The sequence below is a fragment of the Sparus aurata genome, chromosome 9 (genome assembly GCF_900880675.1).
Source record: "Sparus aurata chromosome 9, fSpaAur1.1, whole genome shotgun sequence".
NCBI lineage: Eukaryota > Metazoa > Chordata > Actinopteri > Spariformes > Sparidae > Sparus > Sparus aurata.
The window spans coordinates 14,666,149-14,682,575 of record NC_044195.1 but is presented as its reverse complement, the minus strand read 5'-3'; the positions used below and the strand labels follow the sequence as shown (position 1 = coordinate 14,682,575).

Sequence of the window (16,427 nt, the reverse complement as noted above, 5' to 3'; positions counted from 1 at the left end):
ACATCTGTGCAGGGGATGGTGGAGATGTAACCACTGTAAGCTCATCCTAGAGACTCTCCAGCATGTCAATATGATATAATGTGCTTCATGTCCCTCTTTCCGCTGTAATTTTCCGAAATTTCAATTTGTTTTTTCTCAAACAGCAGTATCACACAAAACATCCAATCATGGCAGGAATATTTGCTTGCCTCTGTGTGACGGAGGGATCACCACTCTTATGTTTGATCCTCAGTATCTAGTGAATTTCACTCCTGACATTGATACATCTAGGATATATTTTCATTGTCATGGAGCAATGTTAGGTTGTTGGTCTCGTGTTTCGAAGCAATCAACACAACCACCAAATATTCAGTTTTGTCAGGTTTGACAATGGAATAAAGTAAGCCTTTGTGATCCAGTTTATTTCCCTTTCCCTTCACTTTTTTCTTAAATTGAAATATTGTCACATATTGATCTATTTCTTATGTGCAAAACAAGCCACCCACCATGTCTTTTGATGTGGGGATGTATGAGGTACTTATCCCTGTTGAGTGTATAACCTGCAGTAGATGACCATTGACTCGTGTGTGGAGAAGCAGCATGTAGCACCGACAGGAAAACGGAGCACTGTATTGCTAAATGCCACCGACAGCAAGACGTATTTTAGTTAAGTATGGGGCCCACCTAGAAAATACCAATGTCTGTCCAAATTTTTTTGTGCTTTACATTGCTGTAAGATGGCCACATAATACAGCCTCAAGGCAGGCACAGCTTCGCTTGTGTGTAGCAATACAGTTGTTTGGTTGAGAGAATGTAGTCCCAAAGGAAATGGCTGTTTGTGATATGTTGCCATTGAAATTAAATCAAACATTTCATGCATGCATACACTTAAAGGGATATATTTTGTTTTAGGTGCGCCTTCTTCTCAAGCCTTTCTTATAGTTTACTAATCACTGACTTGTATACATCAGTCAATGATTAGACAGCCTGTATGAAAGGCAGCAAGATTTTAAATTGAAAACCCCCATTAAATGAAATTGTAAGGCTTCACTGCCTGCATGAATATTGATTAAACTTTAAAGGTCAACGTGAGTCTTTTGATTCCTGTCATGTTATCTACGTGTTGGGCTGCATACTTGGTCAATTAGATTTTTCTGCTTAATTTAGCTGTACAATGTATGCAGTGGTGAACATCTGAAGTCAACTGTGGAGGGGACAGTTGCATGAAGTCTTCTCACATATCAAAAGTATTGCCGTAACTGCTAATCGAGACTCACCATTCTAGTTAAGGACCACTGCATCACTGCCAGCTTCTCTCACTGATGATTGATTGATGCAAACACTAGCTAGCCAACGTCAGCGACTAGTTGTCTAACACTAATAGTCGCCTGTAGTTTAAAGTGTGATAATAATAAAAGTGTTGTATGGAGGTCAGCGATGAACAGCAGACAACAGGTGAGAGCAGCTCACCTGGGTGCTTAGCCTTTGCATCATGCCACTGCTTTTGAGAGAAAACAGTCCTTCTAATTTGCCAATTTAAAGGGGCACCATGTAGATTTGGAGAAAAAATTCCAACTCATATTTTTATTATTTAGAATATCAAGGAGGTAATAATACACACATATGTAAAGATATATTTTCGCGTTTTTTTTGTTTCCTAACTGGATAAAGAAGCTGTTTATATATGGTGACCCTGCACTTTTCTAGATTCAAACAGTGTTTCTGCGGACCTTATTTTCCCCCGAGAATAAAGTAAAACAGTATGAAATTGTGTTTTCCTTTTTAGGTCAGTTGTTTTTTTTTTGGATAATTCAGTCATGAAAACAAAGCGAGTTTGTTTACTTGGTTCATTTAGGCATAAAAATCCTTTTTCTCTTCTGATGCAACTTTTAATAGCATAAATTAAGTATACCTTATTACTTTTTGCTATTGGGACCGAAATCTTATGTCTAGTCAGGCAAACAATCATATCGAACATCATATCAATTTTGCTGTGGATCCACGAGCAACCTTATTGTGTGTGTATATATAATAATATTTAAAATGATTACTCATTCTATGGCAATTTGTGTTTATTACTCAACCTTTGGCTATAGCTGAATGCTGTCAATGAGCTTCATTATCAGCTTTTGTGACTTATCAATGTTAAAATACCCTCTGCATTGGATCATACCATTGTGTGGCAGAGGGCAGGAGTCGCAGACTTTTGAGATTCAAAAACATACCTTTTCAAATCACATTTCTTTTTACTAAGCTTGAAGCAAAAACAATCCCTCTCTCTGTGAGATACGTGTTATTCGAGACGGTCTTTCCTGTCCTTGTTTTTTTGTCACCCCTCGCAGGGTAACGGAGTAGTGCAGATGTGCTTGTTTTTCGCTACATTCATCTGGCAGACCCTTATGTACAAAACGATTGAGTGCAAGCATGGGTTGTTGACTCTAGCTTCTATTTGAAGACCATGGCAACGTGTTAAATGGATCGTGCTCTGTAATTTCTTTTGTCTTCTTGAAAAGATATAGTCATTAGCAGCAGGAGGGAGGCGTTGTGCTGTGCACTGTCGGTACAGAGGGGATTTTTCTATTTCTGGCACTGTTACAAATAAAGACAATCATTTGACTTTAGTCTTATGCCACATTTATGCAGATGTGAAGTTAATAGTAATATGCTACCATTATCAGAAAAATAACTGTCCTGTGTTTAGTGAATAACTCTTCTTTCAATATGCTGCACACAGTTGAATTAACTTGCCTTGTGCAGGTATTCAAACATCTCACGACTGATCTGCCAACTTCAAATCTTACACAATGTGCTCTGTACTTTTTGCGCATCACTGAAAAGATGGACACCAGAGCCTCACATGTCACCTTTATAAATGTATCTTTTTTCTCTAAGTTTATTTTGTTTTTATTCTCTCAAGAACCTCCAGCTTAAAATACAGCCAGGCATCGATTTTCTTTTAACAGCTATAATATTTATTCAAACAATTAAAAACCAACAATGAAATACAATGAACTGCCTGTCCCATAGAGTTGCTTAGGGGTTAACATCCACTCACAGCTGGCTCACAAGTCGGTCTCCAGGATCTCATCATTAGAGTCTCATGGCTGTCCCGCAGTGAGAAGGTCAGCCCAGCAACCACATGCAGAGTAAGTCCTGTCTGCTTGATTGTCTCCATGATGCTCCGAGAGCTTTACATTTCCGCAGTTTGTGTCCCCAGTCTGTGTATTCAAATGGTGATATTGCATCCTACGGTCGAGGAGCCTTTTACTAATTCCCACTATCACACTGTTTGTCTTACAGTTGGACATCGCATCATGTCAGAACGGCCTCTCCCCTCCTGCCATGGCAATCTAAACACAGGCGAAATATGAGCCACTTTTCCTTGTGCTCCCCGCCCCTTCAACCAGTTATGCCCATAATCTTCATCGCCGTCACTCAGGGCAAATGCTTGGTGGTGGCGACCCCCCGTCGCCTCCACCCTCTGCGAAATGTTTTTTTACGAGCTAGTGAGACCACAGGGGGTGACTGGTCACTCAGAGAGGGGGCAGGGCAATTGTAAGCAATTGTCTCTGTAAAGGAATATGCATCAAAAATCATGCAATAATACAAGGCAACCATATTGAAAGAGGGGACACTAACACAGAAACAAAAATAGATAAAATAAAGATGACCACGCACCCAAAGGTGATAGCATTTTGAGCATATGTACACATTGGAAGTGGAATTTAGGATGGTGTGAGAAACTTCTAGGATCCTGCAACATTTACAATCGGGAGCAGCACACAGGCTGTAGAAAGGAGTAAAAGATGGAAGTTGAATGGTGAATACAACAATGCACTTAGATGCTGAGTGAAGGAGCACAAATATGATTGACTAGCCTTGACATTTACAGCAGCACAATGACAGACCTACTGAACAGCGACAAAGAATAGGCACTAAGTTTTGGTTTTGTAGAAAAGATGGATGACAAAGAAGACCGAGTCTGGATTTTTCAAAAAAGCATTCAGCCAACATAAATTACATATTGGAAAGAGAATGCAAATCATTGTTTGTTTTTATGGTTTGTAAGGAAATAGAAACATGTTGTAAAATGAACTGAATCAATTGAAAATGAGTGTGCACATTAATTTGAACAGCACTCTGAGGATACAATACTTTTGACGAACCACAAAATTGTTTTCCCAAAACATTTTTTTTACCCTGATTTCACTGTAATTGTAATTCTTGGATAACAATGACATGAATGTCCCTTAAACATTTTAATTTCAACTGTTACTCCTTCCTGAACATATCAACATGTAAAACAAGGGTCGAGTACACTATATGACCAAAAGTAGACATTCCGATACTGCTTTTCATAGTTTTTGCTCTCTAATTCGAATTAAATGAATTACCATGGTAACACAATAATATTTTGGACAATAGTGTTCTTCTAACTTTGTAGCAATAGTTTTGGGAAGATCCTTTCCTGTTTCAACTTTAAAGCAACATTGTGTAGAAATTAACCCATGTTAACAGGTTAGAGCAGCCACACTGGCGGTGGCGCAAGTGATCGAGCCAGGCTGCAGTGTCCGTTCGTCAAGAGATTCTATATTGAAGCGAGTCTAGCCTATTTTTTACCGTGACATATGCGTGTTTATCAGCAGAAATAGACCTGAAAACAACATGTAGACTGTCTGTATCTCTACAATATGTCACAGCGATGATGAGAATACACTCACCAGGTCAGCCTGCTATTTTAAGGTGAAAAAGTTACATAATGCTGCATTAACATTCTCCCGTACACGAAGCAAGTTTTCAGAGTTTGTTGTAGAAGAACTCGATCGCCCTGCTGAGAGCCCTAACTTCAACCCATCACACACCCTTTGATGTGATGCTGACTGCGAGCCAGGCCCTTATCACCCAACATCAGTGCCTTAACGCATACTGGCGAAATGGGAGTACATTTCTGCAGCCTATTCTCATAATCTTGTTGAAAGGCTTTCTGGAAAAGTGGAGACTGTTATAGTAGTATTTCAATTGCGCATGGTTTAAGGTTGAGATTTCAACAATCACACATGGGTGTGATGCTCAGGTCGCTGTGAACTTTCAGCCATATAGTGTATGTAAAACGTGTTTCACCAGACGTTTAGTACTTAAGTGCCTTGTACATATCAAAACAAATTTAAAATACCTAAACTCAATGGACTCACAGAAAAATTCCTCTCTGTACAAACACAAGCTCACACATTAAGTACATTTACTTCCTAAATGAATCATGCTTTAGTCCACATTCAGTGGTAGTTGTAAAGCTGAGCCATTGCAGTTTCAACAGGTCTGTGATATTCAGGCTCAGGCGGTGACTTCGGGCGGGGTTGTGTGCTTGGTGGCTGGGGTGCTGCAGCACTGGTCCAGAGCGTTGGTGGAGATCTGGGCGGTGCAGGCCACCGTGTTGCTGTAGACTCTGCGGTTCAGCTGAATAACCGTGGTCTTGGAGGGCATCGAGGTGTGGCAGTTGTCCGCTGACCAGTGATCGCAGTGAAACAGGATCAGGAAACACCTGTAGAACTGAGAAAGACATGGAAAGAGAGATAAGGGTGATTAACCTCTGTTTAACCCTCTCAGAGAGACTTGTAGTACAGGTACGTTGTTCAGAGCTTGATTGGGCAGAAATCATGCCTCAGTGCACTTCTGTGTCCTCACAGCCAACCGGTGGTGCCACTTGAGAGAAGACGATCCCATGATGGCTTTTCACTAGCAGAGAAGGTCTAATTGGTTAGTTTGACCTTATGGGTCATTTAACACATTAGTTGGAAAGGTCTGAGTGCAGCTGTCTAAAATGTAAGCGCTTACTCTTCGCTCTTAAATGTATCTTTCCTGAATGTTGCAAAGCAGTGGGTCATGATGCCATTTTGTTTCTCATTCGTCCTTCTTCTGTTGTACAGCTCAAGACAGGTATTTGGACATTAATGGATTAATGGGATCATTAGAGAGACAAATGCAGTGATAAAAAGTGTATAATGGCACCTTTTTGTTATGCAGTTTCAATGCTTGCCCATTACTTTCGTATTATTGTGTAATTCCTTTTTGGAAAGCAGGGTAAAAATAGTGGAAATAAAAGGTCAATTTATGAAAAAGTTAAATTAATCTAGAGGTACACACAAGTTCAGCTTACCTTTGTTATGGCAAGTTTTTCCTCACTCGAATCGAAGGGGTCTAAGGACAGATGATGTCATTTACTGTACAGTTTGTAAAGACCACTGGGGCAGTGTGATTGTGATTTGGGGCTGTATAAATAAAATGTATTTGATTTTGACCTTTTGTGATTTTATCTGCAAGTGACGCATATGAGAAAATGTGTTGGATATCTGTGGAAAGTGACGATGGTCAAACAGTACTGGGCCCACTGGCTTAAAAGCTTTAGAAAAATACTTCAACACGCTTACACATTATTGTAGGAAGGATATTGCTTGATCATTTGTGGTATTTTGTGGAATAGCGTTACCAATCAGAATAACAATCATTGAACAGAAACTGAAATAAGCCACAATGTACAAAGCCAAGTGAATGACAAACAGCTAAAGGTAACGGAATGTACACAGCTGCAGAATGCATTTCGTGTTGGAAACATATCATAGCGTATTAAAGACACCATGTAGAGCATGCTGAGCAAGCAAACTCACTGTTTTCATACATTATGTATCCAGTTCTATTTTAATCTTTATCTGAAGGGAGTTTTGCTGAGCATGCGTGCTCTTTTTGCAACACAACTGAACTTCACATGAGCACTTAAAATCACATGTGCACCTGTGAAATCACTTTGACACTGTGAGGATCCACTGGAGATATAATGAGCCTGATGATGCTGAGAAAGACTATTAAACCTACCTTACTTGCCCAGCTGAGAGTGCATTTTAGTATTGGTGCATTTTATGGACTGGTAAGGTAAGCACAATGCTGCAGCCAACCGTAATATAGCTTAGCTTAGCATAAAGCCTGGAATCAGCCTGGCTGCCTCTTGCTGAAGGAAAAAAAAATGGCTACCAGCCCCTCTAAAGCTCATTCATTTACTTAGTCTTGACATTACAGTGAGAAATCACTACACCTTGCTAAGAGATACACACCTCCTAACCTGTTAATGAAGGTTCTCAGTCATCCAGGTCATGGCAACATCGTAGGCAACTGGACTTGTTCGAGTTTCTTGGAGATGTTTCACCTCTCATCCAAGAGGCTTCTTTAGTTCTAGCTAACTGGAGGAGAGTTTGCAGGCTTTTTAACCATGTGTAGGAGTGTCCTAGTAGAGTCGTTAAGGACATGTGAGGGTCGTTGACCCAACCAGCCTTCATGTGGGTTGCTAGAGCTAGCTGAGCCCAGGTGTGAACGGCTGTCAAGACGTCTGGGGAGAGAACTGAGAACTGTGTTATAGCTAGGTGATAAGTAATGTCGTAGACTGCCTCCTCTGTTCAAAGATGGTCATTCCAGTTTGACATATGTCCCTTTCAAAACATATGTCTTCTCCGGCCAAGATGTGTTGTGCCCTTCGCTTATGGAGACATTGTTTTCTTTCCCCAGTGTACAAATATGTGCATACCAGGCTGCATTGAATAGCATAAACCGCATTGCTCTATTTATGCCTGGGTGTTTTGTCCTCACTGTGGACAATTTTCTGCCTCAGTATGTTGCTTGGATACAATGTATAATGAAGGGCCTCCCGAGTTTCTCAGATGTTCCCGCATTATAAGGAATGGCGATGTTTCTCCATTTTTCTGTCTCTTCCTCTCTGCCTGCTCTGGATCTATCTAGAGGTTTTGACAAAGGCCCAGTTTTGGTATCCACAGGTTTTAAGTGCTCCCCTGATGTGCTTCTGTTCCCTCTCCTTCCCCTCTGTCTTTGTGGGCACGGTCTCAGCGCGATGATTTAGGGTTCTGTTGACTCCCAGCTTGTGTTCATGTAAGTGATGAAAGTCGAACAGCAAGTACACTGAACCATCGGAGGGTCTTCAATAAACATCATATCCTGGATTGCTTCAAACCCAGCAACACACAGAGGCAGAAACTCATCCACCCTAGGGACAAAACTACCAGGCATTAGCAGAGTCATGTAGTTTATGCTGTTCAATGCAGCCAGGATTGCACAGATTTGTACATTGGGGAGGAAAAATCTAGGACAGGGAAGACAGATGGTTTGAAAGGGGAGTAAAATAATCCATCTACATCAAACTGGAACGACCGTCTCTGAACAGAAGAGGTGGACTACGACACTACGTATCACCCACCTACAATACAGTACTGAGTTCACTCCCCAGACAGCTTAACAACTATTCACACCTGGGCTCAGCTTGCCCTTACCACCCACATGCAGGCCTGGTGGGTCAACAACTCACAAGCTGCTCTGTAAGGACACTCCCACACAGAGTTAATGAGCCTGCAAACTCCCCTACAGTTGGTTAGAACTGAAAGAACCTCTTGAATGAGAGGTGAAACGTCATGAAGAAACTGAAACCAGTTCAGTTGGCTACAATACAGCACTTAGAATTCCTCCTAACCCTTTCTTAAACTACAACTCCTTGTTTATGCACTTCAGTTCTTGCATGGATTAAATAGAAATGATATAACGTGTTATTAAAGGAACTTAAGTTCATGTTAAGCTACGCTAACAAGCTGCTGGCTTTCATTTTGAATGGACAGATGTGAGAATGGTATTAATTTTGCTTTTTAGTTTTAGTTTGACCCTTTTTAAATTTAAAACTAAAGTCCGCAACAGCACAACGCTGTGACTTTGTGACATCACACTATTTCACCAGGTCACATATTTACATAATTTATGCGTGGAGGCTAGTTCTATTTAGCACAACTCCTCTGTTGTTGTAAGTGGTGCTGGGTCAGGTGTGCATGAGCTCCTCCAATCAGAGGAGACTGGATATTCAGGAGGGGGGAACCTTAAAGAGACGGGAGCTAAAACAGATCGAGGAAGGCAGAGCTGAAGCACTGCACTGTACGAGGGAATCATATGGGTTTTTCGAGCATTAAAGCATGTAAACATATTCGAGTAGTAACCCAAAATAAAATTATAAATCTGAAAATGAGCATATGTCTCATTTAAAAGGCTCAACAATGTACTTCCTTACAAAAGTCCCGACCTGGTTTCAGGAATTATTTCTGAACTGGAAAACCTCAACTTCTCTTTCTGTTTTCATTACAGGCATCCTCCTGATGATGGCGCTGTGTGAGCAGGTGCACGTGTATGAGTACATTCCCTCCATGAGGCAGACAGACCTGTGCCACTACCATGAGCGTTACTATGACGCCGCCTGTACACTGGGTGCCTACCATCCCCTCCTGTATGAGAAGAGCCTGATCCAGCGGATCAACACGGGGCCCAAGGGTGACCTGCGGAGGAAGGGACGGGTCACTCTTCCAGGCTTCAGCACCGTCAACTGTGACATCTGAGATATGAAAACCTGAACCTCTGAGCCCGAACATACACACACACTCTGGCCTTTTGCTGGCTGACCACAAGGGAGAGATGCAATAAAGCCACTGGAGACAAGGAGCCTGGAGATTAGAACATAAGCCATAGCCCTCTGGCAGGGGATCAACGTGGGGGCTTCGGAAAGAACTTGTCTTCATTAAGATGGTTTACTCGACCAGAGACTGGCAGGAAGAGTCTCCAAGACGGAGCTGAAAAAGACATTTCTCTCTGCTTTAGCTGAGCCACGTTAGCTGTGGAGCTGACTAGGGTAGCAACAGATCAGTGTTTTTAGATAGGCAAGTGAATTTTCAATAACTGGGTGTGTTTCCATGGTGTAAACTCTGTGTTTTTTCAATAGTATGGGTGGTTCTCTACTTAAAGGAAATGCCACTGTTTTGAACGGTGGATACTTGTGATTTTCTTTTTCTTCTTTTTTTTATTACTGGTCCAAAGGGTTGTGATTAAGCAAAGAAAGTCATCCACGCTGAATGTCATAAATGCGACATACACTCACAAACACACGCGAACATATGACTGTACATTTCATCGCTCTACAGCAGGCGTTCTTGTTTGACATTCCTCTGATATCCTCTCAAAGTCTTGTTTCGCGCTGTCATGAGGGGTTTACTTTACACGACTGATGTTGTCAAGCTTAGTACTAAATTACGCTCTTATGCATGCAAACTTGCCAGCTCACCACCACCAGTTTCTCACTCCTCATCTACAGACTGAGGATGATTACTTAATCCGTGTCAAGACTCTCAGTTAACAGCCCACAGGACAGAAGACACTGGTTGTCCTTTTTAGATTCATCCTAGCTTAGAGTAACATTTTTTCTGTAAAAAAACAAACAAACAACAAAAAAACAAACAAAAAAATCAAGTTTATGGGGCCAAAATGGATCTTGAGAACAAACCGGTGCTCAGAACAGCTGTGACCCTGTGCCTAGTGGTTGACTGAACACTTCCCTCGGGTTGCCTTGTCACTGTTCAGAAACATGCAGTACAAACTGTGGCAGGACTGCAGTAACATGGAGTTTAATTGCTGTGAGAGCTTGATTTTGCTGAAGTGAGCTGCATCAGGGGGATTCTTAGCTCTGCACTCAGCAATCACCAGCCCCTGTTTTTTGATAGTTCACTCTTTTTATTGAATGTAATTTTACCACTGCGTGTAATGGCCAAACCCTCCCTGGAGCTAACCACTGCAGTATGGTGTGCTTATGTGTAGGGTTCTGTCACGTAACGGCATGAAGCTCATTTCCTACGACTATAAATGTCTCATACATCCTGAATCCTCTCATGTCGGTATGAACGTGTCCGCAGCTCAGAGTAGAGACGATCATAAAAGAGGAATTTGAACCTGTAATTTCATCAGATTTGTTTTGTATCCAGGCAGGAGTATTATTATTATTATTATTATTATTATTATTATTATTATTATTATTATTATTATTATTATTATTATTATGCTTACAGTCAGTCAGTGCCACATCTGCAGCAGGCTCGAGAGGTATTAGCTCGGCATGGAGAGAGGAGAGGAGGGATGGTTCTGATTTTGCTACAGAGACATTCAGTCAGAAAAATCTCGCCTATAACAGATTTTTATTGCTAAGTGTGCTATTCTACAAAGTGTTCTCGTGCCATTGGTTGTGGTTCGTATTAAGATGTGAATTCTTTGTCAAAGGAACGTTTCCTTGAATAGTCTAATGTGTGTTTAAAGTAGAGGGCTCTGTAGTGATAGTTCGTAGATGATTCTGGGGCTAAGCAGTACTTGTTGTTTTGTAGGGCTGAGTATCATCCACAATGTGTGAGTACTGCTACAAACATGAACTGTGATGATACCAAAACAACACGTTTTCTTTTTCTACAAAAAAACGCTTTTATACCTGATCTAAGTGAAGAAACGAGCATTTGGTGCAAATTTTCAATACTTGATGAGCAGGGTGGGCGATATATACTGGACAAAGAAAATATTGACTGTCATATTTTATATTGCAAGATTGATGTATTGTGTAATTACGGAAGAGGATCACCGATCACATTTGTCAACATTCTGACTGTTTCTCAGAGATCTGACATTAAACTCAGAATCCAGACTTTTTCCTCTGAATCCCCCCCAAAAATGAGTGTTCATGGCCAAAATCCAGTTCTGTATTTTAATAGAACTGGAGCAATTCGTCAACTTGAAAGAAAATTGCCAGTCATTTTGATAATAGATTTATCGTTTAAGTCATTTTTCAAGCAAAAAATGTCAACTATTTAGCTGGTTCCAGCTTATTAAATGTAAAGATTTACTGCTTTTGTTTGCTGTTTGTAACAGTACATGAAGAGTCTTTTGGTTTTGGACTGTTGGTTTGACAAAAGGTGATGATGTCACTTAAGGCTCTGGGTAACTGTGATGAGTAATTTTCATAATCTTTTGACATTTTATAGACCTAACGATGTCTAATTGTGAAAATAATCAGGAGATTAATCTAAAATGACAGTAATGGTTAGATGCAGCCCTACCATAGATCCTGATGTAGTAATTTTAATAACACCACAGAGTTCATTTGAATTAATAGCTTAAATGAACTAAAGAGAACATATTAACCTTCATAAAGGACTTATTGTAGGGCTCATGCTTTAGACTGCATTACATTTAGCTAGATGAAGCTAATGAACTGGCAAATGAGTGCACGTATAGATGAAATGACCACTTGAGAATGACTAATTCAGTGAATTACATACATGAAAAAAGTATTTCATCACATTGATGCAAAATCCTGTAACTCTAATAATGCCATGAAGCAGTTCTCCTCACTGACGTGTTGCAGCCTTGGAAGAAGTTGTACGGAAATTTCTCTTGACAGTTGACAAATGGTCTTACAGTATGTAAACATATATGGTTGTATCGCCCAGCCCTGCTTGATGGTTTGGAAAAATGGAACAAACCTTTTGTTCTGATTGCAAAAGGTAGTGAGGTTTGATACTCAGCCCTTCAGATGGATTTTTGAAAATGTCATTAGACATCCAGCAAAGGACAAAAGTAAAAGAGACTGTTAGAGGATTATGACAGATGTTTGAAAAAACGTCTGACGAGAAACCCCTTTTTTTTTTTTTTAGCTTAAGGAGATTCACAATTCATTTTGAATAATGCAGGTTCTCAGCTCTGCTGTAGGTTTCTCTGTTGAGACAAATGTTTTACTGCTTGTGATTGTAACACACTGAAGGTGCAAAAACCCTGAACATATTGTACATGTATATTTCTGATAACTCTGATTTCATTTCAAATGCACAGAGCATGCAAATCAGGATCAGGGCTAAGAGTCTTAAACTGTCTGTGCTGTATTGTGCTGCAAGTAGACACCATTGTCATTAATGTCGTGACAGGCAACTGTGCTCTGAGATTTTTAATATTTTTTTTTTTTCCTTGACTGGTGTTTTGCAGATTTTAGTGCATGCTTGTGGATGGGGAAATCACTTCCAGCTGCGGTGCAGCTATAGGTAGTTCCCTGGGAGCACTTGATTGAGTGCAATGCCTTTTGGCAACTTCATTGTCGCATATTAATATTGTGCCAAATTCCATTTTTAGTAATGTGTCAGCAGGGAGGGGTGGGTTGAGTGTGGGATGAGGGCTCGGGAGTAATAGCAGGACTTCTTAGATGCTATTACTTTTCCCTGGAATGCTTCAAGTGAAATATATTACATTTTTTTATCTCATTCCTTTAAGACAACAATTTTTATTGCCAGTATTAAAACACAGGACGCTGTGCTGAAACTTAAAACGTTTGTGAGATGAGAGAACATATTGTGGACATTGTTTATTACATTTTGCCCTCTCAGCCTCCCCACTCTTTTAACCCGAGGCCTGTTTTTCATGTCTTGTTTTTACTCAGTACTGTGGGAGTTTCTGCACCACACTGCCTCTAAAGGATTGTCCAACATTTCAGTTTTACATTTCCTTCCTGCAGCTTCCTGCAGGGCTCCTGGAGAGAGGAAGAGAAAGAGAAGCATCCGTGACTGACTGAATACGTGTGTTTAACTTTCAACAGCCTTAGGGTGTTCTTCTTGACTTTGATTTGTCAGTGAATTCTCTTCTTCTTACACTTGAATTGATATTTAAATAGACCATTTGTATGATTTCAGCTGTTGTAATTTGTCTTTTTTTACTGTGTAAATAAAGCTGTCGTACATGTCAGATTGTCCATGTCTTTGAGTCAACAACACATGCACGCACACGCACGCAAGTGTCACTGACTTACCTGTTTATTCATAAGTATGTAAATGAGCGGGTTGATGACTGTGCTGCTCTTGGCAAGTAGCGAGGGCACAACACTGGCCACGGGACTGATGATATTTGGTGGGCCGAATGTTGCCATCATGGCCACGACGCCGTAAGGCATCCAACACAACAGGTAACAGGCCGCTGTGGTCAGAACCATGAACAGTATATGGTACTCTCTCCTCCTGGCCGCAGTCCTTCGGATCTTACCCACCTGTGGATAAAAGACAGAGAGGGTTCGTGAAGAAAAAGCGCACAACAATCGAGCGGAGATCACTTTAGATCCTGTGAAGCTTAAAATACTTTTAGTCAAAGTGTGCCAGCTATGATTCATTTCCATCTTTGGTTGGTGCTTGAGGCCTCTTTTAATTCCATTTCAGTGTGAAAATCTATTGACAGTTTTATGGCTTAAAAACTTAACTTAAATATTGTTTAGAAAGACTCCATTATAAACTCTCTGATTAAACAAGCTGCGTTGCCAAATCACAATACACAAAAATTCTATAAAGCTGTGATGAAGTCATTTGCGTGGAGGAGTTATGACAGTATGTCGCTGACAATTTTCATTAGTGTCGGCTTTTAATTGTTCTATTACACAACAACAACAAAAGGGAATGGTTTGTTGGGTTTTTTGTGATCAATTTCTTTCGAACAAATTAAATATTAATAATCCAATGTGATATCTGCACACTGCCACATTAAATTGCGCTCAATCTTCTTTTATTCCACAGGCATGACCACATTTTAACCGTAAATGGTCTTCCTAAAGTATGGATGAAGATTTGTGAGAGGCAGATGAAAGTTACCCAGCTCCAACAGAGAATTTATGGTTGTGTGAGTGTGCCTCCTGGACTTCAAAAGGCATATACTTAGAGGTATGTAAAGATACTGTAATTTACTCTATGTTCACTCAGTTTTATAGGCATTTAGTAAAGGTGTATTTATGTATTGTTTTAATAAGATGTTGGACAACGTATATAATTAAAGTCTTTAAGGTCCAGGTTTTAGTGTCAACTGTACAGCAAAATTCTTGTTCCCTGGCACTGTTGATGTAAATACAAACTCAAGTTAAGATATACAATACACATAAAGGATGTCTAAAAAGACATTTGTGATACCTTTTACCAAAAAACTGTACATGATTGAAACTGCTCCATATGCTCCATATTCCAGCGCACACCAGGGTATGATCGACAATTTTATTTTCACTCTCCAGTGAATTTTATGAAGCAGCATGTGAATCACATAACTGAAGTTTGCTTCTTCTTTTTTAAATTTTTTTGTAACTGTCATGTCCTGGTTTGCACCAAGGACTATAAGAAAGAAGGGAAGGGTCATTACGTAACCGAATCTTGCTTTGACTGCAGCATCAGGTGTGTTGAAGCCTATGAGAGATGCATGGAGAAACACACTAAAACCCAACAGGTCTTGTGACTTCTGATGGAGAAACACCTCCAGAAAAAATTACACACTTCACAGAGTGGGTTTAAAAACAATCGTTTTTATCGAACCGTTGTTTGTCCCTTGGCTCCTGTTCTCAGTGCAATTGCACTCTCATCCCCGATATTCATATCTTATTAAGCCCCTCATTTTTATTTTGAAAAACAATATCAGCGGTAAACCTACTCTCTGAAGAGTGTTCTTTCATTTTCTGGAGGCTTAATTAAACAAAGTCAGTTTATCTCTATGAACCTGGCTGGATTATCCTGTCAGGCAAAAATGTGTTCTTGGACCCCGACTGTGCTTTTAGTACAGTATACATCATGTTACCACTGAGTTTCCATTAAAGGAGCACTATGTAGCTTTGAGGAAGTAAGCCAGACTAAGAATTTTAATCAGGTAATACTAAAAACTCAGAGATATTTATTTTGTCCATAACTGAAAAAACAAGCTGTTCTCAGAGGAAAATAAAGTCCAAGAGTGCTGTCTGAAGAAAGAAAGGTGGCAGGGTCCGCCAAATATAAACAAAGTAAAACAGCATGAAACTGTGTTGTCCTTTAAAGTTAGTATACTTTCAAGTAAAGTTCACACAGAGACCCTGCAAAAACAGTACTTCTACGCTGGAGTAATGCCGCCAGGCTTCCTGTGTGTCAGATTAGATTTAAAAACAACTTCATGTGGAAATATGCTTCATGCGAACACAATTAACACCAGCAATAAATCAGTTTTGGACATGGGACCAAAACATTACAACAATGATGGCCTCGCCTGAGTACATATTAAACTCTCTTGGTGCGAATTCCATAACAAATCATGCCTTTAATCAAATTACCAAAATAAATTCACAGTCAGTGAACCTGGAGATTCTGGGCTCCAGCTGAGTATGCAAAAAAACTTTCAACACATGTACTTTACTGGATTCATCTCGCTCCATCTTAATCATAATCCAAGTAAAGTGGACGTAACTCTTATGATCTCCTCACACGCAGATGGCTTCTCTTTAATCTCACCCTTTGGTTCACCTTTTCTGTGGATGAATTCAAACCGTTCGGAGAGAAGTGGGGGGCTTTTCCAGGCTCACTACACAACACGCTCCGATACACCACACAGCCCTGTGAGCCCGGTGCTTTCTCACAACTTTATTGTGAGACCTCCCTCACTCTTAAATGCAAATGATCCTCGGTTTGAATGATTGCCAGGGATTTGATTGGGCCGGTACCAGCTGGAGCTCATCTCCTCGCAGGGATGTGATAATGTGATAACTTGAGATAGCTTTTGTTCTTCATGCAGTCCAA

At 40.3% G+C, this 16,427-nt stretch overlaps 2 protein-coding genes across 2 annotated transcripts in view; one reads left to right on the top strand and one right to left on the bottom strand.

Annotated features, from left to right (window-relative positions):
* The window catches only part of LOC115587792 (beta-galactoside alpha-2,6-sialyltransferase 2), a 62,899-nt gene extending 49,291 nt beyond the window's left edge, over positions 1–13,608 (top strand). Inside the window, exon 7 of the mRNA XM_030427788.1 lies at positions 9,160–13,608. Coding sequence (XP_030283648.1) covers positions 9,160–9,407 — 248 coding nt within the window. The 3' untranslated portion in view covers positions 9,408–13,608. The remainder of the gene's footprint in view (positions 1–9,159) is intronic.
* Positions 2,929–16,427, bottom strand: part of LOC115587793 (vertebrate ancient opsin-like) — a 44,251-nt gene continuing 30,752 nt past the window's right edge. Inside the window, exons 3-4 of the mRNA XM_030427789.1 lie at positions 13,673–13,906; positions 2,929–5,526 (exon numbers count right to left, since the gene is read on the bottom strand). Of these exons, the coding sequence (XP_030283649.1) occupies positions 5,311–5,526; positions 13,673–13,906 (450 nt within the window). The 3' untranslated portion in view covers positions 2,929–5,310. The remainder of the gene's footprint in view (positions 5,527–13,672; positions 13,907–16,427) is intronic.